At 36.5% G+C, this 23,461-nt stretch overlaps 1 protein-coding gene across 25 annotated transcripts in view; it reads right to left on the reverse strand.

The window, feature by feature from the left end:
* Positions 1–480: 480 nt before the first annotated feature.
* nfasca (neurofascin homolog (chicken) a) overlaps positions 481–23,461 on the reverse strand; it is a 275,383-nt gene continuing 252,402 nt past the window's right edge. For 14 of the 25 annotated variants that reach the window (XM_039749089.1, XM_039749099.1, XM_039749111.1 and 11 more), the window contains 3 exons: positions 12,653–12,664; positions 10,267–10,302; positions 481–6,772 (listed from right to left, as the gene is read on the reverse strand). In XM_039749089.1, coding sequence (XP_039605023.1) covers positions 6,541–6,772; positions 10,267–10,302; positions 12,653–12,664 — 280 coding nt within the window. In that variant the 3' untranslated portion in view covers positions 481–6,540. Of the gene's footprint in view, positions 6,773–10,266; positions 10,303–12,652; positions 12,665–19,492; positions 19,653–21,372; positions 21,385–23,461 lie in introns of those variants that run through there. The other 11 variants (XM_039749110.1, XM_039749108.1, XM_039749107.1 and 8 more) reach the window with 5 other exon arrangements.

The raw sequence follows: 23,461 nt of genomic DNA on the forward strand, positions 1-23,461 counted from the left end.
AAATGTGCAACGCTTTTACAAGCATAATGTGACAGAAATCCTTTTCTACCCAAAATATAAAGCTGCTACCTTAAGTGACAAAGGAAATGTGCATTTTGTAAGGCGGCGTCTCATGCTAACAAAAGGTCATTGGTGGTGCTGTGGCAAAAATGGGAAAAATAAACATTAAATGACAAAATTACACCTTAAAGAACATGAATAGCAGCAATTAAGTTAGGTTTTTGTAGGGCTAATTCCTCTCAGTTTGTTTTAGTAAAATGTAGAATTAAATGGACTATCTTCAACATGTGCTGTACTCTGGAGTGTTTGACTCTTGTGAACACACTGTCTAAGTAGTCTGATTTTAAATAAATGGGTCATAATGATTTATTTAATTGTTTTCTAGGGAGATCAGATGAAACAAAGGGCCAGTTGCTAGGAAAAGCACATTTTGTGATATGTATGCATTGCAAGCAAGAAGGACTAGAACAAGAGGCCAGCTGTTTTAAAGATTCTCTTTTAATATGCCTTAACAGTGGGATTTTATTTATTTTTTATCGTTAGAAATAATGATCCCACCAAGGATGAGCCCCCAGATGACAGTAACTGGCTCACATGACCCTTAAAATAAATGGCATGTGCAACAATGGGTTAATGAACAATTAGAAAATGAATCCAAGCAGAACAAGACAAGGTCTGCAAAACCACATAAACAGAAAACAAAACAAATATAAATATAAATATGTATATATTTTTAAAATAAAAGTTAAATTCTTATTAATGATATAAATAAATGGATAAGCACAAAGCCTGACATAACATAAATTGTATAACTTCAAAAATTATATACTGTATTATTATTTCAATGTAAATGTACAATAGGAATTGTTATATGAATCCACTAAATTTTTATCCTCTGGTGCTTTAGATATATTGTTTGAAGAACCACTGGATGATTCTAACAAATACTACTTAGCATTAAATAAAAAAGTATAAATACATTTTCCAAACAGAATTCACTTAAATAACAGAAACATTTATGATAACATAATAATGAAAAAAAAAAAATCTTATACAAAAATACCAGTAATTTAAATAGCATGAGATAGGAAGTGCTGCAATTTAATCTTCTATAGTTATCCCAACAAAATAAAAAGGAACATGCACTTCCAACACAGAATTGGTAAATATTACATATTTAAAACAAAAAATGAAAATGCAGGATAAATAGATAAATATGTGCCAAGTAATACAAGGAGTCCTGCATTATGAGAAAGAACCACATTCATGGCTGATGTTAAAAGGGCAGAAAGAAAAGGGAAGGAGACCAAGATGCAAACAAAGCCACTTACTTTCTGCAAAGTGTCAGTATGGAAGAGCACAAAGCCATTTCCTATGAAGCCTGGGAATGAGGTTATTGTCTTGAACCACGCTGAGCATCAGATTAATTGTAGGTGATACACGTAACACACGTAAAGAACAACTTGACTGTCACTATACAAACGGTTCAATGGCACGATCCCTTTACATAGAGTATGTGGACAAACTTCAGTTCAGCTTTACAGAAGACATGTTGACAAAGGGCATTGTTATTAACTTTCTAATGTATCTGACAGACAGGCCAGTATGGTTTGACTAGACACTGCTAAGAATGAAGACTATCTCTCAGTGGTTGAGCCAAGTTTAGCTTCTGACCTTCTTTCCACTGTTCCCATTACATTTAACATTAGTTAACTAAGAAGTGACGATCGCATTATAGACTAATTTGAGTTCCTGGTATCTCTAATAATCTTATCAAACTTCTAAAACAATAAACAACACTTGAAGTTGGGAAAGTTCCATGGGACACAGCATTCATCCTAGGTACTGTCTATGAAATGTTTTACTGAAGACTTCTAAACACATCTTGTTCAGTAGCAGCAAAGTTTTTTGTTTTTCACCAAGTGTCCATGGTCCGCGTGCACAATCAGATATTCACGTCAATCTCGTTAATAGGTTGCATAAATTCACCTGAGTCACAAAAGATGTTCTCTGCTTCCTGATGAACAAAACTCTGCCCAAATTTGACAGCTCAAAGAGGAAATTATAACCTGAGGCTTTATCCGATACTTAGAAAATACTGCTTAATGTCTCAATTTTTACCACTTCAACCTAGACATAATGTGAAATTTTTGCATAACTAGCATAAAACACAGACAGGTATGGGCAGCCAGAAAGAAAAAGCAACTTAAGCAAAAACTGACATGTTCAATACATAATATTTCTGAAATTCCCCAAAGGAAGACAAACTTGTCACTGCAGAAACATTATTTAAAACTGAATTGCTGAGTGGGATCTCAAACTTTAGGAAAAGAGCTAGCCTCAAGTTGTCCATCACTTGACTGAATACAATAACTGGTGCACCCCAAAACTAAAAAATAAGATCCCAAAGCCTAGTCTTTGGGTTACACTTTATCAAAGACGCTTCAATTCAGGAATTGTTATCTCTGGACGTCTACAGTGGTTGAGATACCTACTTGAATATGAATTATTATAGCAAAATCAGAAAAACTCTAAAGTACGATGAGAACATATGCTGTGATTAAAAAGAACATCTACAGCTGGACAGAAGTTCACACAGAGTAAGTGAGAAAGAAATAAGAAGATCAAACAAAACTACATAAAAGGGAATACAAAATGAGCTAAGATAAATGTTTAGATTGCTATAGACTATTTTGTTAATGGCTAAAAGATTCCAAAAAATGACAGCATAATATTTTAACCAACCAGAATGTAAAGAGAACTGAAAGTCAACTGTTAATCAATGGTGCTGAAAAGAGCTGCAAAAGATGAAAGGAGACCTACTTTACATTTTTTTACATGTTTAAATTTATTCCAGTCAATATTATTTCTGTGAATCTTAAAATCACATCCCCTGATCTCAAATTGACTGTTAGGAAACTAATGATCAGTGGAACAAAACATGGAAGAGCTTACTTGCTAACGCCTGAAATTTCTGGAATTAAAGAAATGTCACCAACACATCAATAATAAAAGTTATCATGTCCATAAAGGTAATAATATTTCTAACAATAATATATTGTGGTGAAAAGCACTCTTTTCTGAGAAATCTAACTCCATGTTCAACAACAAGAACACAGAAAGCTAAAACTGCAACAGCACAGAATTCACATTTAGCCTCCTGCTGACACACGGAATGTAAGCTAACAGTGGCAGCTTAGCCAAACAGCCAGCATGCTCAAATTGCCAAGTACAAAAACAAGCAACATACATTGGTATGGTGTGCAGTTCTGGTTGATCACCTGAAATTCAAAAAAATGGCAAGTAAACAACATTAAAGGACAACCTAGAACTCTTTTCAAAGATAAAACTGGAGAAACTCCCAAATACTAAGCTTAATGGTCACTTCAACTCTGCGCTGCCATACGAGGGAGTGCTCTCATCAGGAAGAACGATTGGACTCTCCAGTGAATTTGTCCAGTTTCTAAATTAGTTGAGCATGAATGTTTGCATTTGTACATGTAGTCCTAGAATAAGCCAGATACGACCTTTTTCCTGGTTCAAACAAACAATCTTGAATGGTACAAAACTAAACTTGTAAGGATTGCTTACTTCAATCTTGGTCTGTGCCAAGTCTTAAATGAAATCAACCATCACATTCATTACCTGTATTGACACAAAGTCTATCGTTTGAAAATGTTTTGAGAAATTGCATAGTCTACATCAATTATTACAGATTTTCACTTTATTAAATAAACAGAGAGCTGACTTGGAATGATCAAAAGCATATTATACATATTCTATGGAACTGAACACCTCTGGCTATGCTGACTTGTTTTCGATTAATATTCAACTCTAGCTCCATTTCCAAAGTCAGCTTCATTAAACCAAATGCTTAACACCTTTTATCTATTATACTCCACTGTTTAAAGACTACACTGTAATGTATATCTGAACGACTGAGAGTGAGAAGTAAAACCGAGTGTTTCCATTGTACTGGCACAACGAGACGCCAATTACTCCATACCTGAGTCCCTATTTATTGCAGCAAAACATAGGTGGTTATTGTACTATTTTCAAATGAAAACTCAGCATAAATGGTTATTTTGACCCCAATTTGAACATTCTGACCTAGAAAACCGTACTCATTTAATATATAAACTATTGCCATTAGTAATGATGATCAGTCATCTTAGTAAGATAGGCTTAAAAGGCTTCAAGTTGCCAAACACTAAACATAGATAGACATTACTGGCTTAATGTAAAAACTTATGCTAACACAGGATATTTACTTCTGCAATATGTCACAAGGATCTGTGATGCTTTATGTAACTAGAACCTTAAATGTCCAGATATGTTTTGGCCAACTATCTCTTTCTTTTTTATTTGGAGTCGCTTTTTATAATACTGCAATATTTTCCTTTTTACCAAAACTTAGATGTACCATTGTTAACAAACTCAAGTTATTCTTTCTAAATGAGCCACGTCTATATACAAAGCAATTCAACAAACAGCATACACCTGTTTTCAACATTGTCAGTAATTTCCTTCGAAACAATGTACAAATAATGAAATGCTAAATTGATATGGCTAGTTTCCATATTCTTTTCAAAAACATTCTGCATACCATCCCATCGAACACAAAAATAAAAACAAAAAAGTGAACAGAGATGAGGCTGAATCATTTGGTGAACATAAATAAAGTTATGCTTATTCATGCGTACTCCTTCCTTGTGTTCAAAATGGGCTTTTTTTAGTTTTTAGAGACAATGAATTAACACCTCAAGCAGTCTGTACCATGGCTGCAAATCCATTCTGCAGTTTTAAGACAGTAGCGCGGTACTGAAAGCAAGATTCCTGATGTGATCGCAGAGAGAAGTTCAAGTTTTGCATTAAAGATACCCAAAAATAAAACAGGAAAAAAGACAAAAATTGAAGGCAACAGGAAAGACTCTATCCTTTTAAGAGCCCAAGACATCAATGGCGGGCCGGCGCCTGGTAGAGTGGGATAGGATTTTTGAGTCTGCTAATTTTCAGTTTTGTTTCGAATGGCTCTCCAAGCCATCCCGAGTTTCAGTTGGTTTTCTCTTTCATTCTGCCCTCAGTAAGATATTTTGTCTTGTAAAGAGTTTACATTGTCTGCCTTCTTCTTTCTTTATTATTAAAATATTAGAAACTATTAAAAAAAAAAACCCAATTGCAAGCAAGTTATTTGGCAGTTTTGTTAACTGTGTATGGTAAATTCCGTGCTCCCTGGTTGATTCATCAGTCTTCTATGGACGGTCATGCCAGATTTCTGATTAAGGGTAACACAACTGTGCCCAGGCTGGACAGGGTGAGATCTTTGAGGGTGAATCCTTTCCATCCATCCACAGACACTAAGTAAAAACTGCTCATTTGTCCTTAAACACCAGGCTGAGTAATCCAATGTGTGAGAGAGATGATGGTTCTGTATGTGGGACAGCCTAACTTTCAAAAGCATTTTCTCTTTTTTGAGCTTGATCATGCCTACAACAAACTAATCAGTCTAAAACTGAAGCTTAAATGGTAAAGCACCTCATAAATCACCCCTTTATTTCATACATATACATATTGTGAGTTTTACAAATTTAGCTGTCTACTTTGCTAATTATTTTTTTATCCAGCTTGTATGGTACTCTGACAGAAGTAGGACTATGATCAAACGTACAAAAGCAACCCTACATCCATGAACAAGGTCTCTCTTCTACCTGATCTAATTTTAGTACTTTAGGAATCATTCCCTACATTAGAATTAAGCTGTTAAATGATGCAAAAATACAGAAGTCTTCCATCATTGGTGAGGAACAATGACATTTTACAAATATCAATTTTGTGATGCTGTCTGCTTTGAAGGTGAATTCTACTCTGTGTGACAACTGGCCACAGTTCTGATAACAGACCTGGCTATAGAAAATGACTGGCCTTAGCACCTCACCTGAAATGTCAAAAGATCTTTGGCAAAGTAGGAAGAAGCCTTGAAAGGTTAACATGCATGTGTCACCCTTTTGGTTGAAGTAACCTACCTTCTACAGCAACAGAGTGGTGTAAGTACTTCAAAGTTGGTGGTACCTCAGCCAGCTTACAACAGTAATGAAACCAAGGAAACAAAATTAAATGCTTGTTATCAGAATCTTCAAATGTCAATAAGGTCCTGCTCACAAAGTCGAGCTCTAGGCATGCTTTACAATAATGGTTAAACTTACTAGGATGGGAAGCTAAGATTCTTTCAACATCTCTTGCATCCTTCAGCCTAACTTGTCTTGTTAACAATCCCACCCTCCCCTCAAATCTGGGAAAAAAATATTTCCTCTTTTTTTAAACGTAATTGCCGGCACGTTCTTCATAAACGTTTTGGAATTACAGTATATGTCTGAGGCAGTCAGGGAAGTATTCAAGGTTTCTGTCCCAGAGATTCTGCCACCAAACAGACTACAGCCTGCTGTATTCAGGTTTGTTTTCCATCTTGAGTTTGGTTCAGATGCCTGTGGGAAAATGTAAAACATCTCCCCTCCTTCCGTCTGCCTGCATGTCACTGCAAGGCTATGCTAAAGAATAAATGGCATTGACAGGAGAGGTTGCCTCTGAGCTTTCATTGCCTTCCGTCTCCTCCTTGTCCTTCTTGACAGTGTACTGGCCGATGAAAGAACCATCTTCGTTGAACTGTCCATCTCCTCCTTCTCCATAGTCCACCAAGCTGTCCTCACTGTCTGGCTGCTTAATGGTTCCGTCCAGAGATGTCTGGCTGCCCTGCAGAGGCTTGTTATCCTCGTCACTAGGTCCCAAAATAATAAAAAAAAATATATATCAATAAATGAAAAGAAGAAACAACTACTAAATGTCACCTTTTATCTCATGTGACCATATTTCTCAGTGAAGTCCTGGAGCTACCAAGATTCAAGGCAAATATTCTTTTCAAGTTGTGATAGTTTTGACTAAGCAATTGTCTTAATACGTGCTACAATTTGCTGAGAAGTACCTGTAAACTTTCAAAACAGAAATGGCTTGGATGCCAGTTTTTTAATGCATACCAGATCATGATTTTAAATTTTAAAGTGAAAATTACCGTAAAACTGTTTTTTTTTTATTTAAAGATGAGACACATTAAAATGTCTTTAAAAATCTGACTAATGTTCTTTAGAATATATAAATTCAATTAAATTGAAATGTTGCAATTTATCCATTCAATATAGCTAGATATCAAAAATAAAACAGGCATAATTTTTACCAAATAGTTATGCTTGTGAATAATGAGGAGGACAATGAATCTAACAGGAATGATAATTCCATTGTATTTCCTTGCAAAAAAATATACTGATACATGACTGAAAACAATATGGAGATTAAATTCTCAATCTTAGTAGTTACAGCAAAGCTTTAATCAGAAAACAACTAAAAACAGAAAGTGGTTAGACTCCCAAGCCTGGAGCACTGACATCAGACTTACAGTCCAAACACATTAGCCACTGGGTTACGTAAACATTTTCTTATTCATATCGTTTTCTTCTGTTTTCTGATTCTTTTGGACATTCCATACATTTAAATGAGAAGGACATACAATACAATTAGCACTTTATAACAAGCAAGTTGCAAATCAAGCATATTATAGAAACAAGAAGCAGGGTCAAGCAACTGGACAACTACAGAAGTGAAAGCTTCATACTAGCTAGAAATTATAAGCTTTAAACCAGCCACCCCAATGCCTCCAGTATATAGGGGCTAGAGTCTGCACAGGCATAGTTTTCTTGTTAAGTTCACATTATCAAGCAAATTAAAATTGTGCAAAAATAAAACTGCTCATTGCACCTCATATGTAGGCTAAATGTATTATCTGCTGTCCATCTTAGCTATGATGATGCTGAGAACAGATGTTTCTGCTATGTATCATTTGCATTTCCCTGGCAGATAAGTATCACACATCCACCAAACAAGTCTAGGTAAATGTCCATCTGTACATCTATGTTACCCACAGGATGGAGAGAAACATCTGTTGTTGTATTTGGACAATTAATGCTCACTTTTTTGTATTCTTACTATGATAATCGCCCATGATAAAAGTTCATTGCATACAAGACATCCTAATAATCAAAAATATTCAATTCATCTCCTGATCCATTTTCTGAACAATCTTTCTAAACTGCATGGTTCATGGAGTGTCTATCTTGACACACAGGGACAATGAAACACCAGTTTACCCCACGGCACAACTGGGCATTTATAACTGACTTATTCAAACTAGGTCAGCTAACTTAACACATCCATCAATGCAAAGCGTTTGTTTTCTAATGATTCACAATATTTTCACCATACAGACTTTTTTTTTCCAAAAAGCAAGTTTGCATTGATAATTTAGGAGGCAGGGTGATAGTGTGGTTGACACTGCTGCCAAACAGCTATGGGCAACTTAAATACATTTCTGTTATGGCCACCATTCATGTGGAGTTTGCATGTGCTCTATTTTGTGCCACAGGTTTCCTCCTACATTCTTCTTGACATCTATTAACTGGCCCAGTGTAAGTGAATATGAGTGTGGATTTGAAGATGTGTTGCAATAGACAAGGTGGTTTCTGTGTTGCTCTGAATATTTTGGCTGAACATGAGCCAGACATAGAGTAGACATTTATTAAAATGGATGACACTGTTTAAACTTTTCGGTCAACAAGAGGTGTTAAACAGAAGATGTTGCTTTAACCTTCTTGTAATGTATCCAGAAAAAAAAACGTGTACTTTGTTTGGCTCCAAAGAATTCATCAGTATGTTGTAGGACTGCCCAAAGTTTATTCAAACATGCTGAAGGCTATTCTTGCTTAAGTTAAATATTGTCTTGAGGCCCACTCAGTATTTATAGCTGAGCAGTACTGAATATTTCTGAGAGAAGGGAGAACAACAGAGCTATTACCTTTTGAAGAGTGCCAATGGTTTGTGTTAAGTCCACATGGGTGCAAAGGCTGACAAAAGAGGGTTCACCATTTCATAGCATGCTCATATAACTTGCAGATCAAAGTTGACGGTAGTACATTTTTCTGGAGTGGTGACTGAAGGAAAGCCAGGGTGGTAAAGTGTAGTGTATTTTGTTACGCATGTGCATCTGAAGGTCACCTTTAGAATACTACCACTCTGGGACACAGTGGGTGCAATAGCTAACTCTTGTATCTCTCTTATCAACCATAGCTCGGAGAAGATGCCTACTGAAAGCAACTGACGACGTCCCTCCTAGTCCGGGAGCTATAAAAGCGTGGCACTCCTGAAAGGTGTTGTCTCATTCAGGAGATAAGTGCACCGCTTTACAGAGCTCTGACCTTTTGACTAGACTGCTTCCCTATCATGGTGAAGCCAATGACTAAAACTTTACCTTTTACTATCTCTTGTGCTATCAAGCGGCTGTTATTTTTAGTTCTTTTTTTCATTTCAACTAAACAAGGTGACCCGGCTGGCACCCCAACATCCTGTTTAAGTCTTGTCCTTCCCTTGACTGACAACAACTTGTATCTGTGAGATAATTAGTTAGCTCTGAAGGAGTTTTAACAACAAATACAACCAGAAAATATAATCTTACTATCTAAAAAACCTTCAAAGGATATATTAATAAGCATTTATGACAGAAAAAATGTATTTCTAATCATGACCTGGGCAATCATTGGAACAATAAATTATTTGCATCTTGCAGCGATCACTGACTAGCAGGATCTGGGGAGAATGTGACAAGCTGATTGAAACCTGACGAAAACCTTTAAGCCTACTACAGCCCAAGACTACTGGAAATGAAGTGGAGATGAAAGAAAAAAGTAAAAGAGAAAGACCCGATATATCACTTCAATTAGTACCAAACTCAAGCAAAAAGTCAGTAAGGTGCAGCAAGCAAGGACGGCAAACTGCAAACAGCAGGGTTTTTAAACCACAATGGGCATACAACCTTAAATGCAAGCCAAAACAATTACATAAGCAAATTTTAAATGCCATGCTTGGTGCAGAATTTCTTACATTTACACTCATGCAGTAAACAATATTAGTGCAGTAAATGGATTTAAACAGTTTTAAACAGGACAGAATACCCTTTACTTCCCCTACGGTGCAATGGGGAAAGCAACCCTTTGACGGTCTCTACCCGACCAAGAAAACTGTTGTAGTTAACTTCACACAGATTAGCCACAGTACATAGTTAAATAAATATTTGCTTCATTTGGGGTTTTAATCATAAGAGTTTCTTTTAATCAATTAATCAGAACACAAAATTACTATTAATCAATTAATCACATTCACCATACCTACCGTTTACGATAAGGAAGTGTTGTAGCACGGTCTAACCTAAAACATGCAGTGAAATAAAAACTTTTAAAGCTAAAAAACACAAGTAGAAAAGCTCACGACATGGACTGAAGAAAAAAAGAAAATGAGCATAGTAGTGGATTACGAGGATTGAATGAAGAGCAAACCCTGTAAACTTCCAATCAGGTTTGCTATAGGAAGTTTTCCAAACTGGGAGTCACAGAATTGTATGATATTAGGAAGCTGGGATCCCGGCAAGCAAGTTGGGTTGTTCAATTCAAGGAAAATGATAGAAATCACTAATCTGATTTCTAGTTGAAAAGTTGGGATTGCAGAATCTTTTAGTGCTGAGAGAGAAACAAGCCATGGTGTATGTGAGCTAAGAAGAAATTAGTATATTAGAGAATTGGACCTTACTAATTTTGGCAGAAAAGGAAGGACTCTAGAATCGGACAAGAAACAGCAGTGAGAAAGAGACACTTCACTGTACCTTAAAAGCGTAGCTACCGAGTTAACAGTGAGGTTTTCTTACTAATTGTATTACATTTAACTGAAAATATGATGATCTTCATCTAAGTTCAAATAATGGGAGAAAGGTGAACATGCCTATTCAACATATTTATCCAAAATACAGTATCTTTGTTGGAAAAAATATGCAAGGTCTCAGTATTATCACATGTAGGTGTCTATTAACTATTGCTTAACTAAGTGCAAGATTATGGAAATGAACCATATCTCAGAAAAACACTGATGAATATTTATAGGCTATTTCAAAAGACTTTGGACATCAATCCATTCTCAGTTTGTGTACAAAAGAAATTTTAAACAAGAGGTGTTGATGGATACCAAAGGCAAAGCGTGCCAGGAAACAAAAGAAGTTTCAAATGTAAATATTAACCTTCATGCTGCTTAATGATATGGAATCTCCTGAAATATTATAAATGAACTCTTCCAAAATGTATTTGAAAGACTTTGAGTTTCAGTTTGAACTTTGTATGTGCATCCCCAAACTAATTAGATCAGTCAGTCTTGCTGCAAAAAATGGTTATAATGAAGGGAGACCCAAAAATTCCCAGAATTGCTAAAAAAGAAAAAAAAAACTATTATACAATTTACGGACATTCTCTTTTACTAACCATCAAAATACTCTTAGAGATACAAGGCACTTGTCCCAGTCCTAGAAACATTTTCCATCTTTTATTACTGTTTCTACAGCCTTCTGCATTTTTTGAAAAAATTCTTCCATGTAAATCTTTATTTCAGTCTCAATTTTAATTTCATTAACAAAAGATCTTGCAGGTACGGCAACATCCACATTCTGTGTGATAACATAGTGTGTGCAGGTGTGCTGTCATGGCACTCAATGCAGTTTTGTGTGCCACTGCTCTGGATGTTTTTTTTCCTGATCCTCAGTGGTTCAATGTAATGTTGCTGATTATGAACAAGTCCATCAATGTTGAAAAATGTTATTATCATTATCTCCTGAAAATCTGAAAAGGTGGCTTGGAGAAATATATCACAAATGCCACCTGCACAATTGTAGAACAAATGCCAGAAATACACACCTCATCAACTCAGCCTGATGCCACTTGGTAGACTGAGTAACCAAAATAAAGGCATAAGATACCTAGTGGCATATTTCATAGCTACAAAATATTCCTCTGCTAATGAATAATCCTGGGAATTTTTGGGTCCCCCCACATTTAATCACCATAACAATCCCAATTAGCATATATTTATAGTCACCTGTCATTCATTTTAAAAGTTCACAACATTTCTTCCAACAAAGACAGTGAATTCTGGAGTAATGTGACAGTTTTATATATTTACATAGTTTTATTATTTTGTCTTAGATTTAGATTAAGTTAAAGTTGGAATGTAGAAAAACAGTGTAGGTTTACAAAATGACGTTGCTCATTGGGCAGCTTGACAAGAAACAAATAGTAAATAATACACAATACAGCCAAACAAAATTCTCTGCCTACATCTTGTTTTCACTTATTGATGTAAACTACGTTAGATCATGGTCAATGTTCCTCAGTCTTTATTAAAACAATCTATAAAAGTGTGGCAATATAAAGCACACCTTAGTTTAAAAACTTTGCAACAACCATGACATTGAGTTGTACAAAGTAAGAGAACGGAATACGGTGAACAAGCAGTTAACCAGGACAGAACCTTTATAATTTATTATCACCTTTTTCATTAAAAATAATATTCAGCAGCAGATTTCATTAGTAAAGCAATTTTGAGCAATGTGAAAGCATGATTAATGGATTAAGTTTTAATTAATTAAAACCCCTCAGTACAATCATAATCAAGAACATGAATGAAAAGCTGCAGGTTAAATGTCAATGGCATTTGCTATCATAATATGTTCTTTCCCTACCTTTCAAGGGACCTTCATTGGTTCAAAAGGAAAGTGAAACAAAAACAAACAAAACAACAAAGAAAAAGACACAAAAAGAGAGGAAGAAAGAGGATGAGGAGGACATAAAGACAGATCTTGACAGCACAGGACCTTTTGGATCACTTTTATTAAACTTACAGGATATACAGTATGTGGGGACTCTTATTATTCATACAAACACGGTCAGAATGATAGGAGATGAAACATTGCTTTTGTCCAGTGAAACAAAATTTTACCTTCAGATATTCTCTCTAATTTTCTAAAAGAGTAAGGGAATATTTCAGAATGCATTTATGCATTCACAAGATATTGACAAGAGTTACTTAACCAGCTTCATCAACACTTTAGTGATCAGAAAAGAAGGATATAAATAATATTTGAAAATCATTTTCTGAAGACAACAGTTTCTGATACTTTGAAATTAAACCTTATTAGAGGTACTTAGCTAAATAGCCGAGTGTGATAATTGTTCAACCAAAAATACTATCAGGTGTAATATGCTTCGTTGTAACTGGCATGGAACCTACTTTTACTTATGTATTTGTATTTATTAAAATTTACCTTTAATACAATCCACATAATTAAGCTCAACTGAAAGGCAATTATTTAAAAGTGAGCAAGAAGAAAAAGGCATGCAATGGTATCACATTTATCAACTTTTATAAAAATGTCCAATTAATTATGCAACTTTATTGTTTCATTCATGGGTAAAATAACACTGGATCATATTCGTACTTCGGTCCATCACAAATGGATGAAGCGCAAGGGATAAAGAACATATGCCAGCTGCTGAAAGTATGATCATTTATATGTAATATTCAGTATACAATATTTTATTTTGCCTGAATACATCTCTACCTTAACAGTTTACTTTATATAATATGACCATGAATACTGAGTACATGTGATCACTATGCTGGCCATGTTAAGGATGTAGTTAATCTTTGTCTTATCCTTCATTATATAATTGCACAACATCACTAAAAGCATAATTTATCAAAAGTAACAAGCTGTATTGTGAGGTATTATCTGCTGGAGTGCTATGGGGTCAAGCGAGTCAAGTGTTTGGCTCCTTTTGCCATTGAACGGTTTTTCATTTTTCTATTAATTATGTTTATTTACCTTTATAAAACATTAAAATGGAAAAAAATAACAAAAAAAAAACAAAACACTAATATTATGGAAATGTGTGTAATGCTTTAATGTTTTAGTATTCACAATTTATTAATCACAGAGTGTTCATCTAAATTCATTTTTGGAACTTCATAAAATGAGAAACTGAGAAATAATAATATGAGAACTGGGTTCTTGGGGGATTGTGTGTGACACTGAAATGTCTATTCACTATGTTATTTTGTAGAGAATCAAAATAGTGATAATATGATTGTTATAACTGTTAAGTTCTTTGCATGCAAGGAAAATGGCCAACAAGATTTTAAATTAGGAGTGGCAGAAATTATTTTATTGGGGAAAAAACTTTGAGAGACATCAACGGGCATGTGAGTCATAACCCATGAATGGAAGTACTTAACCATCAAATGGAAACTCAAATTACAAAAGCGTGTAAAGGAGCAAAATCAGTTAATTAATTTAAATATAGAAACAATGACAAGTCTTCTTTATGAGAAAACGTTATGAAAATCCTATTAAAGTACTGCTTGTTCTTATGAGGATGGCTGCATGAATAGCACAATAGCATCCTAAAAATGATGTGGGATCATAATGATGAATGAAGACTTATGACAACAAATACAAGCAATATTCAACTACGAAATGTAAACAAATAATGGTGAGAACTGAGTCTGTTACAACAGATACACATAGTTAATAGGAAATCAGACAGAAATATCATTCATTTCAACCAGGTCATGACACAAATAATAGGAGGATAAAATTGGTTAATTAAATTTTAAACCAGTATGGTAAAACAATTTGAATTTTAAAAAATAAATATTTAAATTTAGAAATGCAATAAAGTTGGAATTCTGAAATTAATGTCACTATTTTATAGGACAACTATAAGGACTTTTTTACTTTACCAATAAGTGATATGCCAGATTAACACCATAGATCATTTATAAAACTCCTAAAACTCACCTTTTTAATTTATTTATTTTTTATAACTATGTCTTAGATCTAATCCGAATAAACTAGATGTACATAGAATTATGAAATTCTTCAATGAATTTGTAATCACTATCAATCTACACCTTTCTGTGTTTTCATTTCTGGTTTTGCACCACCACCTGATCAAAGTACTGTTCAGCCGCCTCTGAATAAAAGTGTGTACCCCAGCTTCCCATGAGACCCACTACGTTGAATCCACAACGCCTAAAAAACAATAAGAAACTACTTAAGAAAATTTATGTTTGGTAGATTGCCCAATGGGGGCTGGACGGTCTTTTGGTCTTGGATCTCCTGCAGATTTTGTTTTTTTTTTCTCTAGCTAATCTGGAGTTTTTTTTCTGTCCCACCGGCCACCTGACCTTATCATTGTACTCATATTTAGAGACTTAAAAATTAACTAGCCAGCCCGCGGCGTAGCATACGCCGCATAATCAGGCCGCTTTTTAAATGATTTTTAAGCACAGAGGAAAAAATAAACATTTAAAAAATCCATAATTTAATAAACCACCAAGAAAAGTAACATTGCAACAATGCACGCTACGAAGCAACATACAATTGTCCGTGACTGAAAACCGGAGGTGCGCCTTCTCCTTCCAAAGCGAAGGACGGGGTTGAACGGCGCTCGTTCAGTACGCACTGCCCGCTTATGTGCCCGCCCCCAACTCCCTACCTGAGTCGCTTTTGTCTGTGTACAGTCCAGACGCACCTGTGAGTCACGTTGACTGTTAATTTTCCAAACACCGCCTCAGTCGGTTTCCACGTTGACTTTTCATTGTTCTTTGCGGTTCTGGGTGCTTTTTTATATATAATCCACCAAGTCACCCGACCTTTACAAAGGGCAGGAACGTAATCAGTGCGAGCGTATGACCCGCATGTACTGGGAATTTCTCGTTCGTGGGGAACAATTGCAAGCCATGGTCTGCATCACGAATGGGGTTCAACGGCTTAGACACACGTTGATCCATTCAGTGTAGCGCGCGTGCAGTACCGGACATACAAGTGCATCACAGACCTGTTAATGCTCAATCTCACGTGGCTGAAAGCCACTTGTCCCTCTAAGAATTTGGACGCCGACCGCTGTTGGGTCGTGTAACTATTTAGCAGGCGGGAGTCTCGTTCATTTTCGTAATTAAGCATCCAAATCGCTCCACTAAGTAAGAACTGCCATGCACCACCACCCACAGAATCGAGAAAGAGCTGTCAATCCTCTCCTTGTCCGGGCCGGGTGAGGTTTCCTGTGTTGAGTCAAATGAAGCGAAAGGCTCCACATCTGGTGGCGCCCTTCCGTCAATTCCTTTAAGTTTCAGCTTTGTAACCATACTCCCCGCCCTGAACCCAAAGACTTTGGTTACCCGGTTGGCTGCCCGGCGGGTCATGGGAATGACCGCCGATCGCCTGTTGCGGGGCCTGCATTGGTGAATCAGGTGAGACGGTAATGAAACAGAGGCACAGGGCTTATTGGTTTTTAAAGACTGCTTTCTTCATTGGGTTTTAACCAATGCACGGAACGAACCAACACACAATCGTCTGTGCGGCGCACAGGCGCGGAGGGTGGAACGGGAGGAGAGGAGGACGACATCCACTCCGCTCCCTCCGTCATGCTAGTCTGCTGATTTCTCGTTCAGTATACACCGCCTGCTCAAGTGCCCACCTCCAACTTGTCACTCGAGACGTTGTCGTCTTTGTACAGTGCAGATGCACCTGTGAGGCTAGGGTTGCCACCCGTCGTTTAAAATACGGAATCGTCCCGTATTTGAGAATGAAATTGCGCGTTCCGTGGTCTTGGCCCCCAAGGGATGTGGCCCCGCTGCAGTATGCGTCCCTTATTTGTTTGTATTAAAAGTGGTAACCATACCTGTGACTCACGGAGACTTTTCATTGCTCTGTGCGGTTTTGGCTGCCTTTCTATATATAATCCACCAAGACACCCGACCACGGGGGGTTGTGTGTACAAAGTGCAGGAGCATCTAAGAAGACGCATGTTTGTCGCAGATGCGAATTGCTGTATGTAGCGTGTAAAACAGTTTGCTATGAGCAACAGTTTCGTCAATGACATTTCTCCAAAAAAACCCGACTGACAGAAACAAACAGTTACCTGAAGCAGGAATTTCTATAACATTGAAAGAAGTGTTGTTTCCATGAAATACATTTAAAGCGGTAGCCATGGAGGGCAAAAGAATAGTCAACGTGGCTCACAGCTGGGTATGGACCGCAGCACAGACCAAAGCGAGTGAGTATGTGTTTGATGAGCTTTTTGATTTGGCGGGCAGTGGTCTGAGGTGCGTTCCTGAGCACGTGGGAGGAGGGGTAGAGTTTGTGGGCGGGGCTTCGTTGTTCCTTTCGCATGGTTTTTCATGGTGGACGCGGTTGGTGTCGAAACCGAAAAGAATAATGAAAAGTCAACGTGGCTTAGACGTGCATGTGGACTCCTTGCACAGACGAAAGGGGCTAACTGGGTGGTCGGTGAGTTTTTGCGTCAGGGCACATGGGTAGGCAGTGTGAATGCGTAGAGAGCGAGGGTAGACGGGCGGTGAAAAGGAGTGTTGGTGGGCAGGAAAACGTCTTCCGTGTTCCTGCAGGAGCATCTAAGAAGATGCATGTTTGTCGCGGATGCGAATTGCTGTATGTAGTGTGTAAAACAGTTTGCTATGGTGCAGGAGGTCATGCGTTGTAACCGAAAACTCAGACTGCTTACTTCATTGTGTTTTAACCTCAGTTGTAAAGGAATGTTTTAAGGATCCCATGGGATACCCCTCGCAAACCGTTTCACACGCTGCATATGGCGATTCACCTCCGCGAGAAACATGCCTCTATGAACAGTCAACGTAGCTCGGAGCTGCATGACATGAACATGGCATTAACCTGACCTGCACCGCATGTGGCCTCCACGACAGACGAATATAAATGACGGCACTTTTTCTGTGTCCTCGCGTCCGACTTGGTGGGCGTGGCCCTGCGAGTTGTCGTCATATCCAGTGGTCTTGGAGTTGGTGGGCGTGGCTCCTTCCTGCGTGCGCCATAGGTGTCTCACTTGTCGGCGGCTTAGTGAATCCACGCCCCTTCCGGCGTGCTTTTCATGGTTGTCTTGCTTTAGTGAATTATATATATAGATTCTGTACACAAGGACTTTGATTTTCGATTAATTATTTATGTGTTTTATGAAAGTGTATATTTATTTGTTTTTTGTACATTATTAATTTTTTTCTACCTATTATTATTTTTCTTTTCCTTTATCCTTTTCTATGACATTTTGTAAAGCACATCTGGTGTATAAAAATAAACTATAACAACAAATACAGTTGCTGTAATATGTTCAAAGAATTCTGAAAAAGCTCCTGGTTAACACAAGAAATTACATGTCATTAGTATGTGATTTTGAGACACTTTTCTGCCCCTTACAGGCATACAATTCTATATATATATATATATATATAGACTTAATTATTATTCCATACAGAAGCTCTGAAGAGCACAATGAAAAAAATTATGGGGTAACCTTTACACAGGTGAAAATATCATACGTATGTGATACTTTTATGTATGTACAAGATCTTTTCGCTTATGAATGAGAGGTTGTCTTGTATGTTTGGGATACTTTCACATACGTACAGGATAGTCAAAGCACACTTTTGCATTTTTTTCAATCTAACTTTACATCATATGTACGTGAAAGTATCCTGTACATACATGAAACCATCTCATACATACATAAAAGTATTCCATACATACGTGAAAACATCTCGTACGCAGGTAAAAGTTCAGAGTTTCTATAATTCCACATAATTGGGTCAAAACGTTTTACATTTTATACATGATAATTTTCCAATTTAAAGAATATCAGAACATCATGAATATAAATAAGTACAAGTACTAAAGTACTGAATGACAGTACAGTACAACAGCCTGAAGATGTAGTGTTCTGGCTGAACAGCAATAATGCATTGTGTCAGTTGTTCTAGCAAAGAAGTAAGATAGCTGTGATTTTAATAATATCTCTTTACATCTTTTTGTAATTTTAAACTTAAAATGGCATTTCAAATAAGTAATCATTAGTTCTACAGTACTGAAATTGCTATAAAATGGTAATGTAGAAGCTTTGTCTTATTAGAACTATTATTAATTATAATTAATAATTATATGTGTGATCCTACAGTACAATTTCTACACTGCTAATTAAGGTCAAGTTTCTTTTTCCTCAAACCACAACTCCACTCAAGAAACAAAGTGGACATTTACCTAATGAATGAGATTTTCTCTTGTGCAACCATGGGTACCTGAAAATTAAGAGCAATTTTGGGAACTCAGCCAAACACAAGTAATTTCCTGAATCAGTAATAAGTTGTTTTATTAGACCAGAAAGAAAATAATGCATTAACGTATTATATTGAACAAGAATAAATTATCTTTATGTCCAAAGTACAGACTGTTAATGGTATATTTCAACTAATAAAGTTATTTTCAATAAAATATATACCATTTATATTTACCACTGGTCACAAATAATACTTTTTGCTTTGTCAGAAGGATGAAAGCAGTCAAATGGCGAGAGGTCTTTGAAGAGAACTGCTCCAGAGTGCACACAACCTCAGACTGGGGTGAAGGTTCACTTTTCAGCACAACAATGACCTGAAGCATATAGCCAAGACAACGCTGAATTGGCTTCAGGACAAGTCTCTGACGGTGCTTGAGTGGCCCAACCAAAGTCAAGACGTAAAACCCATAGAACATCAGTGTAGAGGACTGAAGATGGCAATTTACAGATGATTCTGATTCAATCTAATGTTGTTTGAGACAATCTTCTAGGAGGAATGGGATAACTTGTCCAAATCCAGGTATGCAAAGCTTGTAAGTGCTGTCAAAGTGTTTCAACAAAGTACTGATTTAAGAATAAGAATTCTTGATGTATACATAAATAAGAGATTCTCATTATTAACGTTTAATACATTTGTAAACCTTTTTGAAAACATGTTTCCACTTTGTCAGTGTAGAGTGATGGGCAAAAATGTCAAATGTATCCATTTAAAATTAAATCTACAACACAAAAAAGTGCAGAAAGTGACGGGGTGTGCATACTTTCTGAATCTATTGTATAAACAGATTACATAATATGTGCAAGTTTGACTATTGCAAAAGATGGTGTTTGGAACTCAATAACAATAGAGAACTGTTCAAGGATGAATTCTTTATCTCCAAAGGTTCCTTTACACATGCTGAGGGCTTGATTTTTAAGTGTTTCATGAGTGCAAGGTGGTACAGGGCAGCCTCCATAGGTTAAGATGTAAGGCTGTTTCTACAGACTGCATTACATAATGAACAGCTGAAACGTTAAAACTGCTTTCAGAGACAATCTAATGCTGAATGGTGGCAGATAAATTGTACCACTGAGTCAGTCTTTATAGTAAATGTGCTCCCTCAGTAGTGTAGTATTTGATGCCTGAAAGATCGGTTTTCATGTGCGGTGATTTACATCATACAGCTAGAAGACACATTGTACTTATAGAAGATTTTTTTTGTAGTGGAATTCCTATTTGATGTTTTGGATCTTGCGTCATTATGTTGGTGTCAGATTTTAGTATTATAGCTACATTAAAGCACAATCTCTTACAATTTTAACTTAATTGAAACATTTATTATACAATCCATCAGTCATGTAAGTGACATTTTATAATTTTTCAAGATATACTTATCTAACTTAGGTGGTTTTCCAACTTTTCAAATAGCAATTACAGCCACAAGGAACAAAATTAACAAAAAAATGACATTTAGTTGCAGATCATCATTTGCTGTACTATGCTGCATTCTATAGCTGGACCCTCAAGGCAGTATCAATGCAGTAAACTGCTTAAAAAGCTTCTCCATATGCAAGAAAACAACAGTATGTAAAATCAGATTTTGAACATGTTCACTAAAATATCTTAAATACTAAATTACTAAATATAAATATAGAGAGAAGACTGCAAAAGAAAATACCATTGACAATACTAGTCATTTTATCACTATGTGTAGTTCTGAAACTGAACAGCAAAAGGTTAATCCACCATGCAATTTTTTTTTGTTTGTGTCAGCAAGTTAATGAATTATGGCCTGCAAAACTGTTTCATTTATGTGGAAGAGCCCAGTAAAGTTTTAATGATTTTGATACCCAATGCTCTAAATTTCAAAGTGATCGGGAACAGCTCTTTTCAGAGTGTGCCTTTGAAAATTTGAAATTTACACAACAAACTATTTACTGGCTTCAAATGGGATTTGACTTTTCATTTTTGTAAAAACAAACAAAAAATATTTAACCTGTGCTTATTAAGGCATCCTGTACTGTGAAGACTTTTAAAAGCAATGTTCACTTACATGAGATCAACTTACTTACTGAATACTGAATCAAGATTATTTTCTGGGCTTTATAGACAAAATCATAACAGTACTTAAACATTTTCTACCTTTTATTTCTAAATATCTTGCTAATTGATTCCAAAACAGCATTAAAGATTTTTGCTTGGTATGTCTTTTAGCAGCCCATAAGTCAAACTGAAATAAACAGCAGTGATAGAGGGATGGCAAACAAAATAAAAGTGTACCTGTTCTCATTCCTTACACAAAAGCAGCAATATAGGGGAAAAAAAGGGATAAAAATGGATAGTCAAAGCAGAGGATTGGTACGTTAAGCAATAATGCATGTAAATAACCAAATATGTCATTAACATTGATTAGTAAGCATGGTTTATTTCCACTAGTTGCATCTGCATTAAACTGAATATTATAATATGCAGTGGACACTGTGGTAATATTTGGCCTTGCTGTGTAATACCAATATAAATGCAGCCAAGTTGATAATGGCTGCAATTACTGATTAGTACTTTATGCAGCTGGCACTGAGAAATGCTATGCAGAGAGATTTTTATTAATTGTGTTAAAATTTGGTTAGCTCTTTACATGCATACTGTTATACAGTCAGACACTTAAGAAAAAAGGGAAAGAAGGAACAAATGGAGAAGCTAATAATCAGTCACCATAAAATGTAACTTTGGTAGCCCTACATTTCTTCATCTAACAATTAAAGCTACAGTGACAGCCCTATTAAGTCTAGTTCTAGGTGAAATGCACAAATTCTAACATCTGCAGCTCTACCTTGTTGATCAGTATGTATATCTGCTTGACATAAGGATGTTGTTTTAAAGTTATAGAAATACGTAACAAGACTTGAGACTTCATAGCAGTCAACTACCAAGAAGGACTAGTGGACATTATGTTCTTTCTTGGTATAAACTATGAAACAGTAACAACTAAAAATAGGGATAAAGGATAGTCTGACAGAAATTTATGGTGAAAAAATAAATGATAGGTATTCTTTGCTGGGCAGGAATCAAGCCTATCTATAGATGCAAATGGGCCTTACATTCTAAAAAGAATTTCTATTTGGGGAGAAACTAGAGACTGCCTCTCCTTGTCAGTGGTTCTAGAAGTGATGGGATGGGGTGTAGCCTAGAAGCCCCAGAGATTTAAGTCCAAAGAAGCAAGAATATAGCAGAAATTACGGTTGCCCTAACTGTTGAGGATATGTAGGTAAAGTGGCACACCATAGACAGTTTCTTAGATGTATAGATTTCATATGGTTTACTACCCATATGGTACTCTTATTTACCATTGGAGTTAGGAAGAAGGAGAAGCCACTGCAAGGCCAAAGCTTCAGGTGATCCCAGAAGGCCCACTCAAACACAGTTAGTGGCTTAGCAATTTGTGCAAGATTAAATTTTGTTTATATATACACTTATTGGGGTGGCACGGTGGCGCAGTGGTAGCGCTGCTGCCTCACAGTTTGGAGACCTGGGTCCTCCCTGCGTGGAGTTTGCATGTTCTCCCCGTGTCTGTGCAGGTTTCCTCCGGGCACTCCGGTTTCCTCCCACAGTCCAAAGACAAGCAGGTTAGGTGGATTGGCGTATCTAAATTGGCCCTAGTGTGTGCTTGGTGTGTGGGTGTGTTTATGTGTGTCCTGTGGTGGGTTGGGATTGGTTCCTGCCTTGTGCCCTGTGTTGGCTGGGATTGGCTCCAGCAGACCCACGTGGCCCTGTGTGCGGATTCAGCAGGTTGGAATATAGATAGATGGATGGATATACGCTTATTAGATGTTACTATTATTGTTGAGGGAATTCTGAAAATCCATTTTTGAATAATTTAACAAAATGCTAATAAAATGATCAAACTGGATTCATTTCCTTAAACCTGTCCCACACTAATATGTTCAAAGTCAGTCTGTCTTTTGTTAGTTCTGAGTTACCTTAGACATTAGTATAGCAAATTTATGAAGCTATGGTGAAGCAATGCTCAGTTACAAGTTATTAAAAAAAAACAAAACTGATTAGAACTTGAACAGTTCACAAGCTCAAAGGAAAGGATAAAAAACTAATCCTGAAACACTGCAAGCTCAGGAACAACTAGTAAAAACTGAGGGTGATAAAGAATTTGCTTACCATCTGACTTATCCTTGGTAGAAAAACAAACCATTTGGATTGAGACAGTAAAATTGAATTACAATATTCAGAAAAATACACCATACATACATTTCCTATACACCAGCTATATTGGTTTGAATACAGCACTGAAAGGGAGTAGACAGTACCCCACAACACACATTGGTGAGGAAATTACATTCATGATCTTGTAGTGTGA

Source organism: Polypterus senegalus, chromosome 3, assembly GCF_016835505.1.
Source record: "Polypterus senegalus isolate Bchr_013 chromosome 3, ASM1683550v1, whole genome shotgun sequence".
Lineage (NCBI taxonomy): Eukaryota > Metazoa > Chordata > Cladistia > Polypteriformes > Polypteridae > Polypterus > Polypterus senegalus.